This window comes from Arachis hypogaea, chromosome 6 (assembly GCF_003086295.3).
Source record: "Arachis hypogaea cultivar Tifrunner chromosome 6, arahy.Tifrunner.gnm2.J5K5, whole genome shotgun sequence".
NCBI classification, from domain to species: domain Eukaryota; kingdom Viridiplantae; phylum Streptophyta; class Magnoliopsida; order Fabales; family Fabaceae; genus Arachis; species Arachis hypogaea.
Window position 1 is genome coordinate 2,442,868 of NC_092041.1, and position 25,996 is coordinate 2,468,863.

Sequence of the window (25,996 nt, forward strand, 5' to 3'; positions counted from 1 at the left end):
TTATTTTTGGTAAATGGAGACTAATGGATAAATTGTATTTTTTTCGTCTACGTAATTATGACTGGTTTTTGAGCTTGGATTACCATTTTTTTTTCAGCTGTGCAAAAATATTTTTTTTAGATAAAAGCAAGTCAAAAGTAATATTAAAAAGAAAGTGAGTTGATATTTTTTTTTATTTGTTTAGGGTAATTGAGTTTTTTATTTTTCAGAAAATGTGACTATGCTTCTCTGATTTTTTTTGTAATGGTGTTCTTATAAAATAGAAGAAATTTTATATTATTAAATAGATAAAAGAAAACAAGAGAATGTATAATGTGATGTATGTTAATAATAATAATAATATATAATGTATATCTAGTATGCTACAGTCAAATTAATAATTCATAAAGTCACAAAAAAAATTAATAATTCATAAAGCTTAATATATTAATACTTAATACGGTGATAATGATTATGTAATATAAAATATTTTAATCTTCTCTTAAAACATTAAATGTAAAAATTGGATATATTTCATTGTTAAAATAAATTAAGTTTATTATACTAAAATTATTAAAGAACGACTTTAAAATCAATTTAAAGATTATAAAGCAGAAATTGTACATCAAAAATCATAACCGTTAAAAATATTTTTGTTTTCTAGATCTAAAACAAAAATTAAGATAAAAAAATATTATTTTTATTATTTTTTAATGTTATTTTTTATTATGTTGTTATGAATAATTATTAATATAGTTTAAATTTTTATAATTTCAGTGTACTATAAAAATAGAAAATTCTTTTTAAACATCACATATGTCATATTAATAATATAAATTAAATCTTTAAGAGTACATAATTTATCATTATATTTATGAAAGATGTTAAAAAATAAATAAATAAAGATATTTAACACTTTGTCCTCGTTTATATTTTTATTCATCCGAATAAAAATATTAGTTTGTTTATTATTATTTTGTTATTGTTCTTATTTTTATTAGTATTTTTAATATTTATAAATAAAAAATTTGCTTACCCGAAACAAATCCAAAAACACATCAACTCATTTCTTTTTTAATGCTATCCTTGACTTGTTTTTATTCAAAAAAAATTGTTTTCTGTACAGCTGCACAAAATATGATAATCCAAGCTCAAAAATCCGTCATAACCACATAAACCAAAAAACACAACTTGTCCATTTGGCCTAATTTACCAAAAATAATTAGCATCTCATTAGCTTATTAATTTCGGTACATTATGCATTAAATCTGCAAAAATACTAGTATTACTTGATATGCTGTCCCATCAACTAAAACTGTAAGTATAGACAATGTCAGACGTATTCATCAACTACGGTGTCCACATAATATTCACATATATAAATATTTAATATCATTCATACCATAAAACTTTTCATTATATATTAATATTTTATAACGAAAAAGACTTCTCATTATAATTAAAATAAAATCTTTCTAAAATAAAGGATTCCTCTCATTTCCTCTCTTCCTACTCTATCTCTTTTCCTTCTCCACCCACAAAAAAGGGATTAAACAACAACGAATTTGTATCATTCAATTTGGTCTCATTCAAAGAGATACAAACAAAGTTGCTGGCTAGTTGACCAAAAAAACTGTACTAAAATACTTCAAAAACAGGGAATCATCCTCCTATTAGTTCGTTGTACATTTGTAGCAAGATTTATCTTTACCTGCTCTTAACTTTTTTTGTTTTTCTTTTCTTTTCTTATTGCAATAAAAAAAAAGCATTGAATTGAGTGAATTTACAATCAGACCCCAAAAAAAAGAGACTTTACCTCTGCCCCGTCTTAAATGAACAAAGTAGGTACAACAGTTGTGTAGAATTACGAAAGTACCACTTCAGTGCATAAGTGAGCGTGCAACAACCTTAGTGTATCTAATTTTGGTCCTCTCTCTGCGCTTCCCTTCGCTCTAATGTCTAAGGTGATATCTCTTCTCTCTTCTCTTCCTTCGTTGCTTCCATATTTTACTCCTCACTTCTTTTCTTCTTTTCTTTCTTCTTCTTCTTCTTTCAACACTGCACCAGTTAATTATATATTGAATGTTTATTTAAAAAAAAAACTATATCTTGAATGTATGTGGATGAAGCGGTGACATTTTTGGTGGTTGGTTATTTCCCACCTACTACTATTACATAAACTTAATTTGCTGCAATAACTCAACTATGTCCTCACTCCTTACTATTCATCATTTAGTTCTGCTTTATTTTGGATGATAACCATGTGGCAACAACTCATTCAGTTTTATGTAATGTACTCATAAGCAGCTAGGGCACCAAGTTTTTGCCTCTAACAACACCAGTTACCACTAGGGTTTATACTGTCTCTAATTTCAAGAATTTGTTTCTAATTTGATGGAGGAACTTATATCATTGCTATTAGTTTTGCATATGTGATTGATAACCCTAATTTATTTTGAATCATGAACATGAATCTCTGTGTTCCAGAGAGTACATTTTCTTATTTGATTTTGTTTATTTTATCCCCTTACTAAATTTTGAAACTATTGTTGTTTATCATTTTTCAGCTGAACCAAAATGATGCTAATCATGAGAGCATTAAGAATGAGATAAAGAAACATGAAGATAACCTTAAATTCCTTAATTCTCAATCAAATCGACTAGCCGAATCAATACTTGACTTACAAGGTGTGTTCATAAACCAATCTTTTTTGCTCTTACTTATTTTGTTCCATAGAGACTAGGTTACTAGAATTAAACCTGGTAAACTAATGCAACATGACATCAGTACTCATTGGTTGAATAATCGAAAACCAACTACTTCAGTTAAGTAGTTCATGTAAAAGTTATTAGCTGATTTGTTTTGTCTAACAATGTGTCTATAGTGAGTCTTGGTAGGTACCATTCGTGTAGTGTAATTACACCAGACAATGGAAGTGGTCCATCTAATACCGAGGACGATACAACACCATCTATTACCGAGGACGATACAACAGAACAGATATTGAAGAAAGAGAATTCAGCTGCTGGCATATTCTGTTGGCTGAAAGCCAATGCTCAGACATCGAATTTGGCTTTGGAAAAAGATGCTGTGGGAGTTGTGGCAACCCTTGCTAGGGTTGAGAGCGATGAACTTAGCAGGTCAATATCAGCTTTCATTCTCCCCAAATCTTTAACTCCCTTTTTTGTCCTTTGATATCTTTTTTTATCTTGCAGCAGGCACTATCTCTTATGGTTTTGCTTAATTTGCCAGATATTGGAATGTGGTTCTCTTAGTTGTTTTAAATTTTTAGTAGCATACATTGGAGAAAGAAACTATTATTTTTATTATAGATTGTGTTAAGATAATCCATCATTGTTGTCTAAGTGCAGGATTCTCTCTGAGTATTTGGGATTGGAGACCATGCTTGCAATTGTCTGCAGTACTAATGAAGGTGTTAATGCATTAGAGAAGTACAACCCTGAAGGCACAATAAACTGTAATGCAGGCTTGCATGGAATTGGATCTTCAATTAAAAAGAATGTAAATGGCCGATTTGCTGTCATATGTCTTGAGTCTTTCAGGCAAGTTTGATTATATAAATCTGTGTATGTGTGTATTAGGTACTCTTCATGTGAAGCTTTTTTCAATGGGGTTCTTTAGATAGGAATTAACATCAAAACCTCATAAGAATACAATTCACAGGGCATTGTTCAGGTTATTTCTATGTATGTCTCTTCTAATAGGACATCTGAGAAAGTTACATGATAGCATTGCTACATCATGGTTAAATGTGAGAAGCAAAATTTCTGCTTATAGTTTTCTGAGTACTGTTTGTTTTTCAGACCATATGTTGGAGGTTTTGTAGCCAATGATCCACAAAAGAAGTTGGCTATTCCAAAGCCAAGATTTCCAAACGAGGAGTGCCCGGCTGGGTTCTTTGATTATGCAGTAAACATGCTCTATTTAGAGTCCAATAACTTATCTTTTGTTACTTCTAGTGGTCACGGTCTTAGAGAGACACTATTTTATGGCCTTTTCTCTGGCCTACAAGTATACAGAACCCGAAATGAAATGATGTCTGCTCTCCCATGCATTGATGAAGGAGCTGTGTCATTAGATGGTGGAATGATCAAGAAAAATGGAATGTTTGTTCTTGGTAGTAGGTCAGTATCAAATTATCCTTTTACCTTCTTAATGTATGTCTGAGGTTGATCGTACTCTTTCCTTTTTTTAGCGCCTCCATCATGTTCTATACTAGTACTTGTGTAATTGTGTTCATTTATTACTTTTCTAAGTGAAAGCCTTATGTTATTCTCTGTAAACTTTCATATGCTATATTGCTTTATCATATGATTAACCTTTTTTTTTGGATCATATGATCGTAGAAACTTTGTGATAACACAACATTGTGTGGCTATAGGAAAGATGTAGAAGTGAAGTTTGGTATATTTTCGGGAAGAAGTGGTGTGGTTCCTCCAAATTATAGTCAAGCTGAAGAAGTGGTGAGGAGGCTGAAATGGGAAAGCACCAAGCTTGCTGAAGACATACAAAGAGAGCAGCAACTATTGGACCATTTGAAGGCCAAGTCCGCAAACAAAGTAGCTTGAAAAACTCGTTTATTACATAGAGCTGTTTATTTGAGCTACGTGGTTGCATATAACCACATCCAGTTGTGTGTGCATTAGCAGTTAAGTTTACCGCATGATGATTTTGTATTTAGATTCTCTTTTTGAATGTTGTACTAACATTTGCTAATGAACCAACACCTGACTTCGGACCATGTCCAGTGTTCATTAATTATACACTTATCCTCCAATTCTGGTTCGTTGTTAAAATTCTGGTCCTTTGGAGAGTTACCTTGAAAGGATTTACAAATCAAGTTGGCACGTGAAATTATAAAGAACAAAGGTCGTATGGATTCAAGATTCAACGGTGCATATAACACATTGGCTTGTGATGATCGCAAGGGATAAAAGCATTGCTACATTTTTTTAATTTATTTATTTTGGATTACAAGAAAAGATAGAGGCAAAAAGGGTATACTTTAAAAAGTGATCTTTGTATCGTAATGCAATGCAGATAATTGAAAAAATATAAGACGGTAAGAAAGAAACAAAAGTGGCTTTAAGCAAAGGAAGAATAAGTGCATATGAGGATCTCTACTAGTCCTTAGGCAAGAAAGAAGGAGAAAAAAGTATATATAAAATCGCAAAGAGCCATGAAAAAAAGAACGAGAGACTTGGACCATGTTAAGTGCATAAAGGATAAAGACGGGGATGTGTTGGCTCAAGAGAAAAAGATCAATGAAAAATGAAAGAGTTACTTCTACAAGTTATTTAATGAAGGACAGAAGACTCTTTTGAGTCTTGGTCGGTTATACATGAGGAAAAAAGATTAAAACTTCGACTACTATTGAATGATTCGAGATTTCGAAATAAAAGAGGTTCTAAAGCGGATGAAAAATGACAGGGCAGTAGAACCCGATAATATCCCGATTGAAGTTTGGAAGGGTCTTGGAGAGAAAGACGTCGGTTGGTTAACCAAACTTTTTAATGAGATTTTAAGATCTAAGAAGATGTCAGATGAGTGGAGAAAAAAAGCTTTGGTACCTATCTATAAGAATAAAAGGGATATACAAAGTTGTGGAAACTATAAAAAGATCAAACTCATGAGCCATGCCATGAAGTTATAGGAAATGGTGATAGAACGGAAACTGAGACAAGAGACACAAGTAATAGAGAACCAATTTGGTTTTATACCAAGTAGATCCACCACTAAAGCAATATACATGTTAAGAAGAATGATGGAGAGGTATCGTAATAATAAAAAGGATCTACATATGGTGTTTATTGTTTTGAAAAACACGTACAATAGGGTGCCAAGGAAAGCCTTATGGAAGGTTTTAGAAAAGAAGAGAGTAAGGATCACATATATTCGTGCAATTAAAGACATATATGATGGAGCTATAATTATTGTGAAGACTCAAGGTGGTGGGACAGAGAATTTTTCTATTGGTATAATATTACACCAAGGATCATCCAGTTAAGAGGATGGATGAAATGGAAAATAGACAAAGGGTGAGAGATAGAGGAAGAACTAAGAAGACAATCCTTAAGGTGGTCAAACGAAATCTACTTGTAAATAGTCTCTCTGTAGACATAATATATGATAAAGCTCAATAGCATTGTTTGATTCATGTAACCAACCCCATCTAGTAGGACAAGACTTTGTTGTTGTTGTAATATTTATTTTGGATTACAGCTATGCTACATTATATAACGGTTTATTTTCGTTTACAAAATTTTATATTGTTCAATGACGTACATTTTTCATCTGTTCAGTTAGTGCTTAAGTTTATAAATCATTTGTACATCATTTGCTTTATGTGACAATGACACATACATCATTGGTAAATTCATAAATCAGTTAGCCCATGGCGTGAAAACCACAAATTAAGAATATGAGCATTAGACTATATAAAGGGCAAATTACACTGACCCTCGATATATACCATATACAGTAACAGCTTCGATTATCGTAATTTAAAAAAAAAATTTCTAAAAAGAAGGCTATGAGTCTATGACAAAGATCATACCTGTACCCCATAATTAACAGAAGATCGTACCCTGCCTAATTGGGAAAATATATTTGCTATGCCTGCCGCAGTTCTTGCCAGGGAAACCTACCTAACAGCTAACAACCCCCCACCATGTTAACTTCTTGAGGTATACATACATCTTCGGCCTTTCTTTCATTACCTTGTTTGTCATATCTTCTCCAGCAGTGTTTAGAAAGATGCCCCTTCTTGCCACAAATATAACAGGCTATGCTCTTGCCATTACTCTCTGACTTATTCCTATGCATAAACTTATTGTCACTTTCCCTTGGTCCACCTTTATTGGAGTGGTTAAATCCTATCCTACTATAAGGTTCACCAACTCGTTTGAATCCGTTGCGAGATTCTTCCTCCATCCTAATACAATCAATTAGCCTCCATAAAGGGAGATACTCCTCGCGCATTGACTTGATGCAGAAGTCCTTCCAGGATGGTGGGAGCTTTGAAATGATGGCACTCGCATGAAAGTTTTCATCGAGAAACATTCCAGCAGCAACGAGTGAATCTGCAATGCTATTAAATTCTTGGATTTGCTCAACAATTGGTCTCTCGTCAACCATCTGAAACTCAAGATACTTTTTCACCTGCACTCTCTTGCTTCCATGTTCCTCGTACAGATAAACCAATTTTAAATCTTCCCATAACTCCTTAGCACTCATTTTTCTGTTTGCATAGAGACAAAATAGACTATCAGATAAATGAGTCAAGATATTGCGACGGCACATTAAATCATCATTCACCCATCTCCTTTCTGCATTCTTGGTTCTAGCAATTTCTTCAGCACTAGAATTTTCACCAAGCACAGCATTTGGGCTTAGTTCAGTAAGCACATAATCAATCTTTAACTGTTTCAAAAGTGATTCCATCTGCTGAGCCCATAATTGATAATTTTTCCCATCAAAACGGCTGACCTCAACAGGGACATGCTCAAGAGGAGGAGCCACATCAACAACTGAATTATAGGCATCTCCATTTTGCTTATCATGAAGCTCAGATCTACATTGCATTGATTAAATACTCCAGGTTAGGCCAATCAATGAATTTACACATAATTAATTACCTACAAACATGCTATCTTTTTAGCCAAAAAGTAATGTCTACTTGTTCAGAAGAATGATGAAATTTCTCCAACTATAGTACATCGGGGTATCATACAATTGGCAGTTACGAAACCATCATGGAAAGAAAAATAATATGATCAAAATTTTTCATATTGCATACAAGTGGCTTCCTCTCCATCACATTCCAACAATTAGCAATTAATGTCATTCTGAAGTCAAATATATGCATGTTATTTTCAAAGCTCATTAGTAAACATCAAATACTCACTTCATCTTTCCTTCCAACTTTGTAATAGCTTCCTCAATAGCTGGCACATTCTTCTTGAAGGTTGACCATTGTTCAGATGATAAACTTATCCCTAAAAATCGGCAGTAGTTAGAGACGAAGGGTCTTTCCTTTTTGGAGTTTAGATAATCAATTTCTGATGGAAACTGAGCCACATAAAATTAAACACACTAATTGCATTATAGAATAATTAATCCTAAAGCAAAATCAGGGGCGTGAAACACTACAAATTATGCAAAGTGCAAAACCAACAACAGAGTTATTCACGTTATACTGAGACTGCCTTACTGTGAATTACTAAGCATGAGCATCAGCCACAAAGATTAATCAAAGATTGTTACATATGGAAACCACTCATTAATGGCTGTCAAGGGAATTTATAAACTTGTACAAGTAGAAGGGAAATGAGCTATTGATATATTGACATATCATGACAGCCTGGTCCCAAGGTATAGTCCGTGTGGCTGTTTTGCTCAAATTCCGGTGACACTTGCAAGCTCAATAAAAGACTACAGTAAAGCAGGAAGTAATATGCAAGCAACATGTTCTGTAAGAGGAAAACAATTATACAACTATGCATAGAATAATCACCTTTGGAAGTGGGAATCTGTTTTCCATCTTTCTGGAAAAACTCCCTAATTGACACCAATGTTGTCCCTTTGAACTTTTTAACCACCACATTCCTTTTGTTTGACAGCTACATCAACCAAAACAACATCTACTGAGGCCAATGACCAGGAATTTAACATGCAAATTAATACAGCCACCAAAATTAGCCACTTAGAATACACATTGGAATGCAAAATACATGTTAAAAATGAGTTAAACTACATATGTATCCATATACAAATTCAGAGTGGCTTATCTTAGTGGTTAATTTTGGTGTGCAAATAACATTTTAAAATTTAATAATAATATATGATATTTAAAAAAAAAAAAAACAATAACAACAACTAGTAGCTTCGCTTTCTCGATTGAAAAAGAAAAAAGAAAATAGGACTTTAAGACTATGCATATGGAATTAATTGCATTTCACTAAGTTACCAATCGAATTTTGGGACCAGGGTTTCACCTGGAAAATGACTTGATCGCAGTCATCCTTAACCTCCGTACTTGGCTTCGGCAACTGCAACGCCGCTTCTATGGGCTCCTCCGGAGGAGCGATCAGTTCCGGCGGTTTCTGTTCGGCTGCAACGGTGGCGTCTTCGGCAGCGACGGTTCGAAGATAAGACTCGACGACGTTTCTGACGAAGTGCTTGCGGTTGGGATCGGAGAGATCGATGCCGAGTCGCTCGGAGGCGGCGACTCGGATGCTGAACTCAGTAGTCTCTTCTATGTTGGATTGCTTGAGTAAATCCATCACCATGTCCTCGATTTTCCGTCGAGTTTCTGGTTCCAAATCCATATTGCGCAAAAAAAACAAGAGACCTAGGTTACGCGACTGAAAAAACGAAAGAAGAAGCGCAATTTTGAAACACAGTGAGCAAACGATAATGATAACAAGTTAATGTTGACATGCTCTAGTATATTTTGATATTCTTGTGGTTTCATTGAGATTTGAGGCATGGAATTGTGACGAGTGGAAGTGTGTTAGGAAGACAAAGAAAAAGTAGGTTCCACCGAGATTTGAACTCGGGTTACTGGATTCAGAGTCCAATGTCCTGACCACTAGACCATGGAACCAAGCTGATAGCTGCTGGCTTTTCTCGTAATAAGAAGAGAGTTTTCATCAGAAAAGAAAGTTCTATCACAAATTGGGAGGTTACTAATAAAATGAGTTGCTTAGTTCATGATGATTTTTTTTTTCAAAAACTGGTGATGTTTATTTTAAAAAATTAAATCTATACGGACTATTTTTGGTGGGAAAATGAAAGGGTAGATTAAATTTCGACTAAAAGACTATTTAAATTCTTAGTCACTTGACTTAAGATATTTTTTTAAAGTGCCTATTTTTTATACTAAAGTGGAGCCTTCAAAATTTTTTTATGGACATTATCAAAATTCTACATAATAAAAGGAAATATGACGAGAAAGTAGATTTTATATCAAGGAGACTTACTTGGTGGAGGACAAAATATTGTGGACTTCAAACTATATAGTTTACACGAAGATTGGGAGATTGTGATTTAATTTTTTGTTTGTTAGTTTAAAAATTGGTATTCAAATTTCAGTCTATGTCTTTAAAATTTTAATATTTCAGTACCTCTAAAAAGTGAAAACATAGGTGATTGAAATTTTTTGGGAGAATGATTGAAATCTAACTAATATTTTTTTACCAAAATATCTTCATTCTAATCAATTAATTCCAAATTTACCCTTTGTGTAAATCAAATTAGGATTTCTTAGCAGCTTCTCTTCTCATTCGTGCATTTTCCATTCACTGGGACACCATTGATGTGTCATTGCCGCCATAGCCACCGTGGGGTAGTGAGGCGTCGTTGCACGTTTACCTTCGTAGGAACCGTGTTCTCAACTTCTCATCTTTTCCTACGCAGGACCAGCATCGAAAACCTCTAATTGCAGCCTCTGCATCGCCGGTGCTAGGTCCGCCACGTCGTCGTAGCCATTGCGAGGCATGTGAGTCGCCATTGCACGTTCATCTTTATAGTCACTGTGTTCTCATATCCAAATCTTCACCTATGCAGGACCAGCAAGACCCCAGCTATAGCATCTGCCGTATTGCCGCTGCAATTAGGTCAACCATTACCTTGTCGTTGTCATAGCTTCCGTGACCCAGGTTAGTTGGTCCGATCAAAATTTTTGTCCTGATCTACTTGTTTTTAGATTCAGCTTCCCAACTAAGAACATCTGGGTCCATCTTCCATACGCCATCCTTGAGAAAGGGACCATGAATCTTATTTATCTTCCATCGCACAAGAGTCTGAACATGGAAGAAACTGGTATTTCTGTCTCCAAATTTCACTCATTGTTTACTGGATTTTTGAAATCAAAGAAGTTCTTCTTGCACAAGAGTGTTATTATAATCCTCAACCAATTATTGCTCTTTTTGATGCATAAAAGAGTCTTTCCTCTCTTTCAAATGCTTCTGAATATAATTAATTTGACACTCCAGTTCATATTTTCTAATAAAGATGTTACCAAACACTGTAGAATTAAATTCAAGAGAATTCTTCGCACCTCCGAAAATTTTTCTTGCACCTCTCTAAAACGAGACCACAAGACTGTTTCACAATATATTTGTAAACAGGATGAGTAGCCCAAGCCGCCATAAAATGAAAGGGTATGTTCCTTTTTAACTGCAGGCGCCCTTTACAGCGCACGAAGATAAGACAACAATCAGACTACAGTCTATTCAATATTTTTATATAGGCATCAGGAAAAATAGATAACTATCCACTATTAATACAAATTTGGTCTAGCTTTTTCGCTACCTCAATATTATTTTTAAACGTCATGTACCAAAAAAAACGTCTTCCAATAGTCTTCAAGTCAAACAGAGCACTATCTCCCAAAAAGATTGGCAAATTGATCAGCATGTTGACTCGAAAAATGGCAACTCTTACATTCATGAGAGAAAATAACTTCATTAAAATCACCAAGGACAATCCAAGTTCCTTGAAAAGTCGATGACTGAGCTACCGGGTAATCCCAAAGAAGACCTCTTGAATTATACTGCGGACTACCATAAATATCACTACACCTCTAAACCATATTTTCAAGCTGAACTTCGATCGTGACACACTGATCGTAAGCATCAACCAATTTATAGCAAGTACCTTGCGTTGAAGAAAGGAACCATATACCACCTTATGCCCTAATGCTTACATTATACCAATAGGATGGTATTCAATTCTTTATTAGAATAATTTCAAATATTGAAAGGGAGAATGAGTCTCAACCACAATAAAAAAAAATAGGTCTGAATTTTCTAATAAGTTCTTTACAATTCACCTGGGTGAACTCATTAGAAGTATCTCTAATATTCCAAACTAAAATATTTAAACTATCCATAAAAAAGTGACAAGAGAATATCAAAATAGGTGAATTTAACTTGCACCACCAACTTCAGGAGAAGACTTATCCCCTGGAACAGAATGCCTCGGACCTCCATGCACCACTTCTTTCGATTTCGTTGATGAGGCGCTTTTCTCTCACAATCACAGAGACAAGTGGCAGTGTAACTCCCTCCGAAACTCCCTGCACCCTTTTCTTCTAAATTTTTGTTGAAACGTTATCCTCCCGAACCCCATTTGCAGATACCAGTGGCGATGTAACTCCCTTTCCAGATGGATTCTTGGCTGGACCCTCATGCATATATGCATCCACCGTCGCGCCTCCAATCGGTGAGTTTTGCAAGGAGGCCGGACGTGGTCGTTTCCTGATGGAGGGTCCTCGGATTGTTGTTGTGTGGAGAGAAGGTGGCGTCGCACACTGCTGGGTTACATTCTGCCCAACTTGGAATCTCGATTCCCTGGATTCGCATGGAGTCTGTGGATTGGGCATTGGGTGACCACCTAAACCAGTAGTCGAGTGTTTGGTTCCTTGGGCCTTAAGTGTAGGCTTGTGGCCCAACTTAGCATTTCCTTTCCTCAACACTTGATGTTAGCCCACATCTTCTTCTCTACATGCCTCATTTGATATTGACCCCGGTCCTATTCAATGAATCATCCGCTGACTTTGCATGCAAATTAGTGTAATTATCCTTGCCTAAAATTTTGTCCGTATCAATAGTTTCCATTTTGCTTGTTTTTTGAATTTATGGATCCGATTTAGTGCCTTCCTGCGGCTCCCCCTGACCAGACTCCCTCTTTTCTTCCAAGGGATCCTTTGCCAAGCATTGAGACTTATCATGGCCATATTTTGCACAAAATTCACAAAGCAGAGTTAGAGTTTCATACTCCACATCGTAAATGACACCCTCAACAATGATATTCTTGATCACCGACAACCTTAGATTTATTTGAACACAAATATGGGCATACTCCCTTTCTCTGCTAGTTTGGTGGCTAAATTGACTTTTACCGAGACTTCTATTGCAGTTGCAATACGCAGCATTACCTGCTCCTGATAATACCAGATTGGGAGACCTGAGACCTGAATCCAAACTAACGTAGAACTGAAAGATTATTCACTGGGTCAAAAATCAATAACTCATGATTTTATCGTGACATAGTGTCCCTCGATCAACCAAGGACTACCAAGCATGACCTTCTCACGATCCTCAGCGGCATCGAATTTTAGTAAGAAGTACCCAAATTTCACATATAGCATATTAAAACCTCCTTTGATGTGCCATACTACCCTCAGCTTATGAGAAAGAGCTGTGTAACTATACTTCCTGTCTAGGACCTTGATCATTAAGGCTTCTCTATAAGATTTGGCCAAACAAGTCTTCGCCTCTTTCATAAAATTTACACACGGTGGCTAAAAATCACCATGCTTGCCTACCTTCGCAATACCATCTCTTGATAATGCTCCTACGAGTGCAAATGCCTTTGACTTTTCTATACCAATGACCTTATTTCAAAATGAGACCTTAAGAACCTTTTAAAAATCATCTCGAGAAAAATTCTCCTTGTCACGGGATGCACACCCACTTACACTCTCTCCTTTATTTCTTCTGATGACATGGCCATCATCTTCCCCATGTTTCGCCCTCAATTCCTTGCTTCTATTCAAAGCACTTTTGATTGAAAAACCTTCAATTTTAATTATAATGATTTAGGACTAACAATATTTTGGTATTAATTAGATAGTAAAAATGGTATTACTTGTCTTTTGGTGAAACTGAATGAATGAATTAATGCTACATACAATATTATGGTATTACTTGTTAAGAATGGTAATACTTGATATCTAAATATAATGTTAATTGCAATATCAATATTTTTTGTGAATGTTTTGTGAAGGTTGGCTGCTTTTTATAATTTCATATTGTAAGAAGAAATTACTAGCAATAATGTTTTATGTATCTACTTTCTACTAGCAATGTGGTTGATATCAACATAGAATTATTTAACATAACCATAATATGCCAAAAACAAACTCATTTAGCAAACTAGTTTCTACAATATGTCCATATACTTATTACAATCCAAAGTACATACTAGAATTTAAAAAATAAGACTATGATTTGAAGAATACAAACTACTAAACCAAAAATGTGAAAACACACTAACAATTTCAGAAATATAATTTTATTATCTAGTTTTTCAATTCGTTCGTTCAACTTCAAATTGGAACTAATATCACGACAGCGATCTTCGATAACTTTTTTAGAATGTTGGATTCTTGGATATTAATTAGATGGACCTGTCCATCTAAACCATCCACATCGTCTTACAGGACATGCATAATATTCGATACTCAAGTTAGTAATACTATTTGAGACTTATAAAGGAGCTCTGAAAGCGCACTCGTAAAAACCTTCGCCCATTACGCGAGTAGGATGCATGTTGCCATTTCTAACTATGTAGTCTATTAGAGTGCTTCCAAACAAATGAAAAAATAATTTATTAATACTAAATAAATAAAGATGAATTAAATTTTATGTGTTTTTTATGTAAAAATAAATTATATATCTTATATTAATAAAAATATAATTTTTAAATTTATTGTTTAAAAAATTATGAGCATATGTTGAAATAGGTTTTTGAAAAATTTTGCATGAGATGTTTTCGTCTCTAAAATTTTTTTATTACATTGAATCTCTAAACTTTACAAAAGTAAGATATATAAATCCTTATTTTAGTTAGATTTATTTTTTTCACTTAGACAAATAGATTCTCAAAAGTGTAATGGAAGGACTTATATGTTTTATTTTTATAAAATTTACCGATCTCAACGTATTAAAATTTTTTTGAAGGCGAAAATTTTCGACGCAAAATTTGTTAGGGGCTATTTGGATATATACCCAAAAATTATAGATCTGATTAAATGATTATAAAATACATTAAAATTTAACTCTAATTAAATAAATAGAAATAATAATTATTTTTTTATAGTAAACAATAATTACTTTAACTATATAGAATAATAGAATCTCTCTTATTATAAATTTATAATGAATTCTCTTCTGAATACCGATAACGCAAGGGTTTAGAGGCGAAATTCATTTACAACAGAATCCACAATTCACCTCCTCCTGCAGCTCGTAGCCGTCCGATCAGATGACGGAGTCACCGTCGGATAGGCGGTGTAAGCGCACCGCCGGCCCAAATTGGCGGTGCAGCGGGGTGGCGTCGCTGGGAAAATCGTTCTGCGAGAAACACTTGCAGCAGCGTGCGCTTCAAGACCAGAAACGCAGAATTAAGAGGAACGAAGGGAACGAATCAGAGCGCAGGTCCAACAAGACCAAGAGGAGGCTGTCGACCGCGGATGACGTCAGTGCCGGATCCGAATTGGAAGTTTCCGTGTCCGAATTGATTGAAAACTCCGTCAGAAAGAAAAAAAAGAACGAGACGAAGAAGAAGAAACCACTTGATCAAGTTAGCTCAGCTTTATTTTTTTTTTTAAATGACTGCTACTGTAATTTTGGTTTAATTTTGTCATGCTCTAGAACTGGAAATGTAGCATCGTTGTTTCCAACAGTGTTGAGTCGTTTGCATTTTCAGGAGAGTGTAAATGAGTGTGATATTCACGAGGACTCTGACAGGGGAATGATGAGCGTGAACGGTGTCAAGAAGGGTTCAGGAGTTGAAGATAAGAAACAAATGGTGAGGAAACTGCTATGTCGTGATCATTTATGAATTCCAACTGGTGGTGTTTAATCTTTTTAGAAAATTCACATTTATTAATCTTCATGATCATTATTTTTTATGTTAATGATGAAGGATTAACTTTTATTTTCACTGCAATGTTGGCTCCTCAGGGTAGCAAAAGCAACGAGGGTGGAAGTTTGATGTGTCATCAGTGCCAGAGGAATGATAAGAGTGGAGTTGTCTTTTGCTCAAAGTGCAACAGAAAACGCTACTGTTATGAATGCCTTGAGCGGTGGTAAGCTTTGCCCTTCCTGATGTTAATATTTTGAGAACTTGAAAACTGTTATATGCAGTCATCTTGAAGGAATTAATAATCTTCCCATTTTGATATAAGGTGAATAGCCTTTTACCTTTACTACTTTAGAGTTTCCAGCCTCTCACTGATTGTCTTGAATTAGGTACCCAGGTAAAACCCTGAAGGAAGTTGAGGAAGCATGTCCATTCTGTTTAGGCAATTGCAATTGCAAAGCCTGCTTGCGGGAGGTTCCGGTGCTTATGGTAGATGGCATATGATGAAACTTGGAAACTTTTGAAACTTGCTTACCTTATGTCCTTGTTTAACTATCTTCTTTGTTTTAACAGGACCGAGAGGTAAATTCCAGTGTCAAATTACATCGACTGCGCTACTTACTCTATAAAGCCTTGCCTGTTCTGAGGCATATTCACAGGGAGCAAAGCTTAGAACTAGAGATTGAATCTAAAATAAGAGGTAGTATGTTATGGGCCAGTCTATAGAAATTTAGTTTCTTTGAATACTGTCTTTAATTTACTTGCTTTAATGATTCTGGGCATTAGGTGAGCAACTGCAAGAAAAAGGCATAGCAAGAACAGAGCTAGACAAACGTGAGCGCTTATACTGGTATGTTTTCTGAGTTTTGTAACCATTATGTTCCATCATATTTGCTTGTGATCTATCACTTTATCTAGGACTTTTGTGTATAGAATGATGCACTTGGTATAAATTTGCTGTGACAAGGTTTTGTAGCTGCAAGGGTTGGACTACTTCCATCTATAATTGTGTCAGTCCTATGTTGGTCTTGAACTGACTGCCTCCATTATAAATGGCAGTGACAATTGCAATACATCTATAATTGGGTTTTACCGGAGCTGCCCCAATCCCAGTTGCTCTTATGATCTATGTCTCATGTGTTGTCAAGAGCTTAGGGAGGGTTGCCAACCTGGAGGCATAGAAGCTGAAACATCCCAGGAACAATTTTCTGAGAGAGCTCGTAATCATGATTCATCAATAACTAAGAGTAAAAAACAAAGTAAAAGATATGGATGGGAGAGCCAGCTTGTGCCTACAAATTTTGATTTTCAAGCTGACATGTCCACCCCCTTCCCTGAATGGAATGCTAATACAGATGGTAACATTCCATGTCCACCAAAACAGCGTGGAGGATGTGGTACCACATTGCTAGAATTGAGACGTACTTTCAAATGTAACTGGGTAGTGAAATTGCTAAATAATGCTGAGGACCTCACCAGAGGCTACACACCGCCTAATGTTGATATTACTGAAAAGTGCTCTTTATGTCAGATAAATACTATTGAAGGAAAAACCAATCTTGAAGCACGTAGGGCAGCATTCAGAGATGATGATAATGATAATTTCATATATAGCTCAAATGCCCGTGATATTTCTGATGATGAAATTGAGCATTTCCAGAGGCACTGGATGAGGGGAGAACCTGTTGTTGTGAGAAACATTCTAGATAAGACATCGGGTCTTAGCTGGGAGCCAATGGTTATGTGGAGGGCTTTAAGAGAAACAGGCTCCAAAGTGAAGTTTAAAGACGAAACTCGAAGTGTAAAAGCTATTGATTGCTTCGATTGGTGTGGGGTAAGTTATGCAAATTAATCATTTCAAAGAATTTGATCTATTGCAATGAAAATTTATGTTATTTACATGGTTCAGTTTCACAGGTTGAGATCAATATTCACCAATTTTTCCAAGGCTACCTAGAAGGTCGAATGTATAACAATGGGTGGCCAGAAATGCTGAAATTGAAAGATTGGCCCACATCCACCACTTTTGAAGAGCGCTTGCCTAGGCATGGCACAGAGTTCCTCATGGCACTCCCCTACAGGGATTACACTGATCCAAAATCTGGGACTTTGAATTTTGCCTCTAAACTTCCTGATGACTCACTAAAGCCGGATTTAGGACCTAAAACATATATTGCTTATGGATTTTCTGATGAGCTTGGTAGAGGAGATTCTGTGACAAAGCTGCACTGTGATGTGTCAGATGCAGTAATTTCTTCTCTAGGGACTCCTTTCAATTTTATTTTCTGAACATTGCCAATTTTCTTATTAAAAAAATGTTATTTATAAATTGTACCCTCTTTTATTGTTTACACATATTATGGAAAGGTTTAGGTTAATCATGTGATATTTATAATTACAAAATTTTCCAACTATTAGACATTTGATAATATTGTCCATTTCTATCTCCAAGTTTTCCTCTTGGAGATTGGTAAAATAAAACTTATTTTCTTTTCTTTACTTACTCTTTATGATCTTCCCTGCATAATAATTCTATTGAATATGTTCTTGTTTCAAAATGAAACCTCTAATAATTCTATTGAATTTGTGTTTATAGTTATTGTCTTTCTGAGTTCATTTGGACGGGAGGAATTTGGTTTACAAATGGAGTCTAATCAATGTTAAAACTCCTAGCCTCCTTTTTTGACATTGTTTTAACTAGGTGTATTGTGTACCTTATAATACTATACTAATGTAACATAAATTTGTGATTTAGGTCAATGTGTTGATGCATACAACCAAAGTGGAGATAGCTCCTTGGCGGAGAAAAATAATAAAAGAATTGCAGAAAAAATATGCCGAAGAAGACTCTCGTGAACTTTTATGTGAAGCTTTAGGAGATGCTGATGAAAGACCTAAATCTGAAGCATTGAGCCATGATCAGAAGGCAGACATTGGAATTGGTAATATTTCACCAACTAGCCACGTGGATCAGTGCATTCCATCTATATGTGAAGAAGGCAAGAGTCAGAAGTTAGAAACACATGATCTATCTGCAAGTAGCTTAGCTAGTAATATGAGCAATAAGGAAGACAGAATGAGGATTGATTTTATAGATGATAAGGAGCCTGATGGTCCTGAGCTGAGAGAGTCAAAACAAGGCCTGGAGAAAGATACTTTGCAAACTGAAGATGGAGCTGAGGTTGCCCTCGGTGGTGCTGTTTGGGACATCTTCCGCCGGCAAGATGTCCCTAAGCTAATTGAGTACTTAAGAAAGCACAAGAATGAATTCCGTCATATAAAAAATCATCCTGTAGATTCTGTGAGTAGCTTTGCCAGTCATTGTTGATGCTCCCTCCCATATCTGGAAAGGGCTAAGTCAGTTTTTTGATATACTGTTTCTTTTACAGGTTATACATCCTATTCATGATCAAACTCTGTTTTTAAATGAGAGGCATAAGAAACAGCTGAAAAAGGAGTTCAGTAAGTTTTTCAATTAGTTTTCTTAGTTTAGACTTAGTTGAAACGTAATACCACACCGCATTAAAGATCCTCCTTTTTTATGCAGATGTTGAACCATGGACCTTTGAGCAACACCTTGGGGAGGCTGTCTTCATTCCAGCAGGATGTCCTCATCAAGTGAGAAACAGACAAGTAATTCATCATCTTGTGACAAACATGTCATTTTTCTTGGGTGCAACATGTCTGTTTTAAGTTCTAGCAAATTTCTCTTCTTTTTTGGCGGGATAAGGTTTTTTTGTTGTTAACAAAATTGTGGATACTTAAATATTCGAGTCACTTTTTGCAGCCACTAAAACGACCTAAAGTAAGTGTCTTTGGAAAAGGTTGGCATTATGGTAACAAGGCGTTACATGTTGAAAAAATTGAATTAACTAGAAGAATAAATAGTATATATTTGACTCCCCCATCCAATTCCTTTAATTATTTTTAGTTCCCATGGGGTCTGAGGCGAATAGTAATAGTAATGCCAATGCTGAGGCCCAAAAGAAACAAGAGGATGGGCCTAATGAAGCCATTATGCAGAATAACCCAAGTAGCAAAAGGGTGAGGAAACCTCCCATATGGATGAAAGACTACAAGAAGTATGAGTGCATTACAAAAAATTATTAGCTTGTGCTGAGGTCAGAGTTAGTTACAACAGATTGGGAAATTGGTTGTGATATAAAAAGGAAATTATAGGGTAAGAAAAGGAATGATAGGTATTATGTTGCTATTTGATAGTGCAGACCTCCCTTGAGCTCAGGGTGGTATTAGTATACTGTGTCATTGATTTTTGCCTTATATATTAATTGAGTACTTTATATGTCAATTGAGTACACTTATTCTCCTTTGTCATATTGCTACTGTGATTGTTGTGAATTGCTGTGAATGTTTGTAGTGCCTATTAATTGGTGCTTTCATTGAGAGGAAATGGAGCCATGGCCCACGGAATCCGTTTGACCCGACTGGAGGAACTCACCTTGTCCAACACACAGGAGGTAACCACTCTTAACCGCAGGTTGGTGGAGGCAAATGAGAGGATCACCGACACGCAAATTCAACTTACAAACATGGACTCCTAACTGCGATCTATTGAGAAGTTTCTACGTGAAAACTTTAAGCTGAAAATGAAGGCCGCTGATTATGGCCCCGTTGGTGACGATGCCACAGATGGCTGTTCCGGTGTGGGATCAGTAAGCATGGGCACTAAACAGCCGTGGCCTCGGCTAAGGGTGAAAGTCGCTGATCTCCCCATGTTTGACGGCGAAAGGGTGGAAGATTGGGTCTTCCACGCCATCAGCACTTGGAGACGTTCGAGATACCCATGGAGCAGAGACTTTGGGTGTTATCGTTTCATTTGGTGGGAGCGGCGTATGCATGGTATCGATGGGGGCATTAACAACAGCATCACCTACACCTACACCCGGGACACATTTCTGGAAGCGCTAGTAGTCAGATTTGGGAAGAGTCTCTTCTATGACCCTTGCACCGCCAAAGAATTGAAGCAGAGTGGATCGATGGAGGAGTACGAGAGCGAATTTGAAGAGTTGACCAACAAGGTCAATGGGCTGAATTAGGAGTGGATCATCTCCCTCTTTGTTGCTGGGCTTCAGGACCTGCTCAAATGTGAATTGCTCCTAGCCCAACCCACATCTTATGTCCAAGACGTTTCCATCGCTAAACTCCATGAGCAGAAGAACGCGACAATGCTGGGTTATCTCGGGTCGGTAGCAATAAGGCCACAGTAGCCCAGAACCCCCAAGAGTTCTCACCCAATGACTACCCCTTCCACGAGTTCCATAGCCTCCGCTAACACACCCTCTTCTTTCCCAACACCATAAACAACCCCACAGCATTTAAGAAACTGACCAGCACTGATATTTGAGCACGAAGGGAGAAAGGCTAGTGTTATTATTGCGATGAACGTTACAGTCAGGGGTATCGCTGCAATGCTTCTTATCAGCTCCTCGTAGGTGAAGAGGAACTCCAGGAGCTCTTACATGGCACTGCCGGAACACTTGAAGAGGAGAATGACTCCGATTTGGAAGATGAGGGACACAGAGGAGGAACAACCTCCACGAATCAGTCTCAACGCCCTTGCCGGGGAGTTCCACCTTGAGACTCTGCACGTGAAAGGGACACATGCCAACCGACCCCTACTAATTTTGATTAACGGCGGTAGCACCCACAACTTCATTAAAGGGTCAATTCACTCAATTGCCAGGAAGCTCAATTTGTCTCTTAGGTAGCGTTTGTTTTGAGGTACTGGGACGAAGATTGGGAGACTAAGACTCAGTATTATGTTTGTTGGCCCAAAGACTGATACTAAAATTTCAGTTTTTGTTTCCAAAATTTCAGTTTTTCAGTACTTCAAAAAAGTGGAGGCACAGAAGACTGAAATTTTTTAGGACAGAAACTGAAATTTTAATAATATTTTATACCTAAAATACCCTCATTTCAATTAATTAATTCTAACTTTATCTTTTGTGCAAATTAAATTAGAACTTTATTCTTATTTCAGTTTCTGTTCCTCATTTTACACCAAACACAATACTGAGACTTATATCAGTCTCAGTCTCTCAGTCTCTCAATCTCTATCTCTCTTCCAAAGGTAGCGTTTGTTTACATGCACAGGACACTAAGATAGGGACACAAAATCGTGCTTGGTAGATGAGACATAGACAGAGACATTGTGTTCAGAGACACTGAGTTAGTGTACTTTGTGTCTATTCTGACAAGAAGGACATAGAGACACTAATAAAAGACAACTTATTTTTCATTTTTTCTTTCATTTTTCTTATTAATTTTTCATAATTATATTTTTTATTATTATATTTTTCTTCCAAAATTTTTTGAATGAAAAAAATGAGAATAAATTGGATTTTCATAATTTGTTCTAGTTTATCACCAAACAAAATATAAGAATATTAATTTTTCTGTCTCTATCCTTTGTGTCTTATTATCAGTGTCTTGTCTTGTTCTGTTCTTAAAACCAAACGCAGCCTTATGTACTGGATCTCAAAGGCGCAAATGTGGTCCTGGGAGTACGCAAATGGGTTCCCTGCCACTATTGTTTCCGGTAGAGACCCTCTCTTCTTAAGTCGCATCTAGAGGGAATTGTTTGTGAATTGGGGTACTAAGCTGCTCTATAATATATCGTATCATTCGCAGGCCGATGGTCAGACGGAGGTTGCAAACCGAATGCTGGAACAATACCTGCGTCTGTTCACCCATTCCCACCCTGCAAAATGGTCATTTTATCTCAGTTGGGCTGAGTTTTGTTATAATAACTCGTTCCACACCACAATTGAGATGTCTCCACATGAAGCATTATATGGGTTTCTAGCCCGAACCATTCCAGGGTATGTGTATCGCTCATCTTCGGTTCAGGAAGTAGATGATTTGCTGCGAGTGCAGGAGTCTCTTTATATGGAACTGAAGTTTCGCCTCCAACAAGCATAGAACCGAATGAAACGATTGGCTAAATAGTCATCGTCGAGAGAAATTGTTCAATGTCGATGATTGGGTTCTGTTGAAGCTGCAACCATATAGGCAAAGCTGAGTGGTGGTTCATGGTAACTTAAAGCTTGCTAAGCAGTTTTATGGGCTGTTTAAGGTGCTGCAGGGGGTAGGGGCTGTCGCGTACAAGTTGGAACTTCCAACTGGCAGTGCTATACATATGGATGAAAGACTACGAGAAGTAAGTATGATGCGTCATAGGGAATTATTAGCTTGTGCTGAGGGCTGAGTTAGTTACAACAGATTAGGAAATGGGTTATGATATAAAAAGAAAATTATAGTGTAAGAAAAGGAATGATAGGTATTATGTTGCTATTTGATAGTGCAGACCTCCCTTGAGCTCGAGGTAGTATTGGTATACTGTTCCATTGATTTTTGCCTTACATATCGGTTGATTACTTTATATGTCAATTGAGTACACTCATTCTCCTTTGTCGTATTGCTACTGTCATTGTTGTGAATTGCTGTGAATGTTTGTAGTGCCCATTAGGGTCATTGTCAAGGTCGAACCATTTATGTTTCTTATTCCACACGTATGTGGTTGAGAGAGTGATTTGTATAATTAGCAGCACATTTTCTTCCTACTTTTATTTGAAATGGACTTCATATGGTTCCATCTACCATGCTAACCAATATTAGTTTCTTATAAATTGTCTTAAACTTGTTTTTGTTGATCAGTCTTGTATAAAGGTTGCTCTTGATTTCGTTTCTCCGGAAAATGTTGGAGAATGTTTACGACTAACTGAAGAGTTTCGTTTGCTCCCAAAACACCACAGAGCCAAGGAAGACAAATTGGAGGCAAGTTTTTATATTATATCTTTGTTCTTTTGTCCATGTCGATGAGTCTTGTTCGTCGCCCGGTTTCCTACATAACTTCTATAAAAATATTATGTGTCATGGAAAGTGCTTGACAGTTTTGTGCAATTCTCTCTGTTTACAGGTTAAGAAGATGACGCTTTATGCTGTAAGTAATGCTGTTAGACAAGTCAAACAAATAATACCGGTCAACGAGTAAGATTGGTTCTACTATCTTAGAAGTTTGTTCATGTTTTAGCTACTTCTGCCATTGTTTTGACGAATACTTGTTACAGTTATAAACAGATTCCCCTTTTTCTTAATAACATTTAGGTGAATAAGATTATGAAATATGAAAATGACAAAATGTATCACTGCCATGTTATAATATCTAGCTTTTTTAGCTGATGCAACAATATCTTGTTAAAATGTGTTTGTAGTATTATTACAATCTTACCTTTAGCCAGTTCGGCTTTTTTCAGCGAGTTCTAAACTTTTTTGGTTTAGTCTAACAACATCTGGGAACCTTTGTCAAAAGAGCTTTAGGAGAAAGCAAAAAAAGAAAACATATTTGGTGTCAACTAGTATTTTTTTTAGGCCAACAAAGAAAGACACTAGACAGGGAAGCGAAAGAGAAAGAGCTAAATATCTATTAAATTCTAAACTTCTTTTTATATATATATATATATATATATATAGAAAAAAGTAAAAAAATATATATTATTCTCCCTACTGATGCGGGGTCCATATTTCCTCCACTGTCTACAAGACCCGCCCGCTTTATCCATTTCACGGATAGGAAAGAAATTTAGGAGGAATCACGATTCTGCTCCGGTTACATTAAATATTCCATCCCCCTTGAGTAAATGAAAATGGGTAGAGAAATATATTATTTTATCATTGGATACAGCCAACGGTTCTGGCCCCTCATTGCCGAACTTATATTTCTCTAATCTGTTCCCCTACAAACAAAATCAGTCTCACACTTGCCAAGGCATTCTCAGATTATCTCCTGCATGCCTGCCTATTTGACTCGTTTGATTCTGCATGTGCAACTTTAATTCACTTTCACAACCTATAATTATAAGGGGCACTCTACTATACATATTGAGTGGTATAGAGAGAGAAAATAAATTCCTTTTATAGTTATTTTTGATTATTTTATTGTTATTCAAAGTGTGGATTCTACCTTTTTCAATCTCTCCTTCATCCCATAAAAAGAAAAATCTGTAAACTTACATCTTTACCATATAATTCACCTAATTATAAATATCCAACGCTGGATATAACCACTAGTTCGCTGATAAGTTGTTTTAGTGATGCTGTCCAATTTTAAAAATAAGTTATAGAGTATTATTTGTATATATAATATGTCAATTATTATGCTGACTTACAATATTTACTATTAGATTTTATCATTAGATGATATATGAATTTCACTCAAATTACATATATATCTCATTTGCTGACAGATGATGCATGAACCAGCCTTAGGTTTCATTCAGGCAACAACAACAATAAAGTCTTGTTCCACTAAGTGAAGTGGATTATATGAATCAAACGATGCTATTGTGTTTTGTCATATATCATGTCTACAGAGAGACTGTTTATATGTAGATCTTGTTTGACCACATCATGGAAGGTCTTCTTAGGTCTTCCTCTGTCTTTCGTCCGTTGTCTGTCTTCCATTTTATCCATCTTCTTGACTGGATGTTCTATCGGTCTTTTTTTCACATGTCTAAACCACCTGAGACGCGATTTAACTATCTTTTCCACAATAGGTACTACAACTCTCTCCCTTATATCTTCGTTTTTTATTTTATCCAATCGCGTATGACCATTCATCCATGTCAAGTTGTCAACATCTTCATCTCTACCACAATCAGCTTATGTCGGTACTCTCCTTTAGCTGCCCAATACTCCGTACCATAAAGTATAGTCGGTCTTATAGAGGTGCAATAAAATTTACCTTTAAGTTTTAAAGACACTTTTTTGTCGCATATAAAACCAGATGCACTCTTCTTATCATACACTTTTTTTTAAATCGGTAAACACCATATATAGATCTTTTTATTACTATGATACCTCTTCCATAAAATACATTAAGTTTTCATCCAGACCCGAAAAAAAAAAACACACCAGGTTTCATATATTAATTATCAAATGTACGTGTAGTAACATTTTTAAAAAAATATAGATTTGTAAATAGAAAAGGATTATATAGCTGTAATATATATTTATTCTAGGATTCCCTGATCAAGCTATTACTTTTTGAAACTTAAATCCGGATTCACTGTACGGACATAAGTGCCATACCATAAATTATTTCTTCTTTTTTCTTTCATAAGTGCCATACCACAATTGCATTACATACGAAAAATGCATGATTTGTACGGGTGAGAAAGGGACACATTTCACGAGAATCCATTCCCCAATCATAAAACACCCAATTTCTTAAGCTAAGGTGAGTAGATAAATACAAATACATCACCATTCATAATTCCATTCTAAACTCTAGGGAGAGAACAAGGTGTAGGTAGTAGGTGT

At 35.9% G+C, this 25,996-nt stretch overlaps 4 protein-coding genes and 1 non-coding gene across 12 annotated transcripts; 2 read left to right on the forward strand and 3 right to left on the reverse strand.

Annotated features, from left to right (window-relative positions):
* The first annotated feature begins 1,464 nt into the window (after positions 1 to 1,464).
* Positions 1,465 to 4,778, forward strand: LOC112695304 (protein DEFECTIVE IN MERISTEM SILENCING 3). Of its 2 annotated transcripts, none has more exons than XM_025747593.3 (6): positions 1,465 to 1,943; positions 2,547 to 2,667; positions 2,865 to 3,120; positions 3,352 to 3,543; positions 3,805 to 4,125; positions 4,383 to 4,778. In XM_025747593.3, exons 1-6 carry the CDS (start codon positions 1,935 to 1,937, stop codon positions 4,567 to 4,569), a joined length of 1,086 nt encoding a protein of 361 aa, XP_025603378.1. In that variant the 5' UTR covers positions 1,465 to 1,934; the 3' UTR covers positions 4,570 to 4,778. The 2 variants fall into 2 exon arrangements, with proteins under 2 accessions (XP_025603378.1, XP_072053993.1); XM_072197892.1 differs by having other exon boundaries at positions 1,937 to 2,125.
* Positions 4,779 to 6,342: 1,564 nt separating this feature from the next.
* On the reverse strand, positions 6,343 to 9,719 carry LOC112695305 (uncharacterized). Its single transcript, XM_025747595.3, has 4 exons — positions 8,998 to 9,719; positions 8,517 to 8,622; positions 7,908 to 7,998; positions 6,343 to 7,574 (listed from the first exon to the last, which is right to left on the reverse strand). The coding sequence occupies exons 1-4, from the start codon at positions 9,328 to 9,330 to the stop codon at positions 6,656 to 6,658; spliced, it is 1,449 nt and encodes a 482-aa protein (XP_025603380.1). The 5' UTR covers positions 9,331 to 9,719; the 3' UTR covers positions 6,343 to 6,655.
* TRNAQ-CUG (transfer RNA glutamine (anticodon CUG)) lies at positions 9,537 to 9,608 on the reverse strand. Its single transcript has one exon. It is a non-coding gene; the product is annotated as a tRNA-Gln (tRNA).
* A 2,923-nt stretch (positions 9,720 to 12,642) lies between the features above and the next one.
* LOC140173548 (uncharacterized) lies at positions 12,643 to 13,244 on the reverse strand. Its single transcript, XM_072197846.1, has 2 exons — positions 13,095 to 13,244; positions 12,643 to 13,002 (listed from the first exon to the last, which is right to left on the reverse strand). Exons 1-2 carry the CDS (start codon positions 13,242 to 13,244, stop codon positions 12,643 to 12,645), a joined length of 510 nt encoding a protein of 169 aa, XP_072053947.1.
* Positions 13,245 to 14,915: 1,671 nt separating this feature from the next.
* Positions 14,916 to 23,865, forward strand: LOC112695306 (lysine-specific demethylase JMJ27). 7 transcript variants are annotated; one of them, XR_011862791.1, is made up of 16 exons: positions 14,916 to 15,373; positions 15,500 to 15,601; positions 15,757 to 15,881; positions 16,045 to 16,144; positions 16,229 to 16,355; positions 16,442 to 16,505; positions 16,715 to 17,489; positions 17,573 to 17,902; positions 18,411 to 18,956; positions 19,045 to 19,117; positions 19,203 to 19,288; positions 20,034 to 21,397; positions 22,102 to 22,214; positions 22,307 to 22,835; positions 23,333 to 23,452; positions 23,595 to 23,865. XR_011862791.1 is itself a non-coding variant. In XM_025747596.2 (13 exons), exons 1-13 carry the CDS (start codon positions 15,056 to 15,058, stop codon positions 23,667 to 23,669), a joined length of 2,841 nt encoding a protein of 946 aa, XP_025603381.1. In that variant the 5' UTR covers positions 14,916 to 15,055; the 3' UTR covers positions 23,670 to 23,865. The 7 variants fall into 7 exon arrangements, 2 of the variants coding, with proteins under 2 accessions (XP_025603381.1, XP_025603382.1); XR_003150370.2 differs by having other exon boundaries at positions 22,138 to 22,214; XR_011862792.1 differs by having other exon boundaries at positions 20,034 to 21,380; positions 22,138 to 22,214.
* Positions 23,866 to 25,996: the final 2,131 nt, after the last annotated feature.

Coding starts and splice junctions, on each gene's coding strand:
- LOC112695306 (XM_025747596.2), top strand. CDS start 15,056: ATGACGGAGTCACCGTCGGATAGGCGGTGTAAGCGCACCGCCGGCCCA. Junction 15,374..15,499: donor AGAAGAAACCACTTGATCAA/GTTAGCTCAGCT, acceptor TTGCATTTTCAG/GAGAGTGTAAATGAGTGTGA. Junction 17,903..18,410: donor ACTGTGATGTGTCAGATGCA/GTAATTTCTTCT, acceptor TTTGTGATTTAG/GTCAATGTGTTGATGCATAC.
- LOC140173548 (XM_072197846.1), bottom strand. CDS start 13,244: ATGATCAAGGTCCTAGACAGGAAGTATAGTTACACAGCTCTTTCTCAT. Junction 13,003..13,094: donor CCGCTGAGGATCGTGAGAAG/GTCATGCTTGGT, acceptor ATAATCTTTCAG/TTCTACGTTAGTTTGGATTC.
- LOC112695304 (XM_072197892.1), top strand. CDS start 2,093: ATGTATGTGGATGAAGCGGTGACATTTTTGGTG. Junction 2,126..2,546: donor AAGCGGTGACATTTTTGGTG/GTTGGTTATTTC, acceptor ATCATTTTTCAG/CTGAACCAAAATGATGCTAA. Junction 3,544..3,804: donor ATATGTCTTGAGTCTTTCAG/GCAAGTTTGATT, acceptor TTTGTTTTTCAG/ACCATATGTTGGAGGTTTTG.
- LOC112695305 (XM_025747595.3), bottom strand. CDS start 9,330: ATGGATTTGGAACCAGAAACTCGACGGAAAATCGAGGACATGGTGATG. Junction 7,999..8,516: donor ACAGATTCCCACTTCCAAAG/GTGATTATTCTA, acceptor GCCGATTTTTAG/GGATAAGTTTATCATCTGAA. Junction 7,575..7,907: donor AAGTTGGAAGGAAAGATGAA/GTGAGTATTTGA, acceptor AATGCAATGTAG/ATCTGAGCTTCATGATAAGC.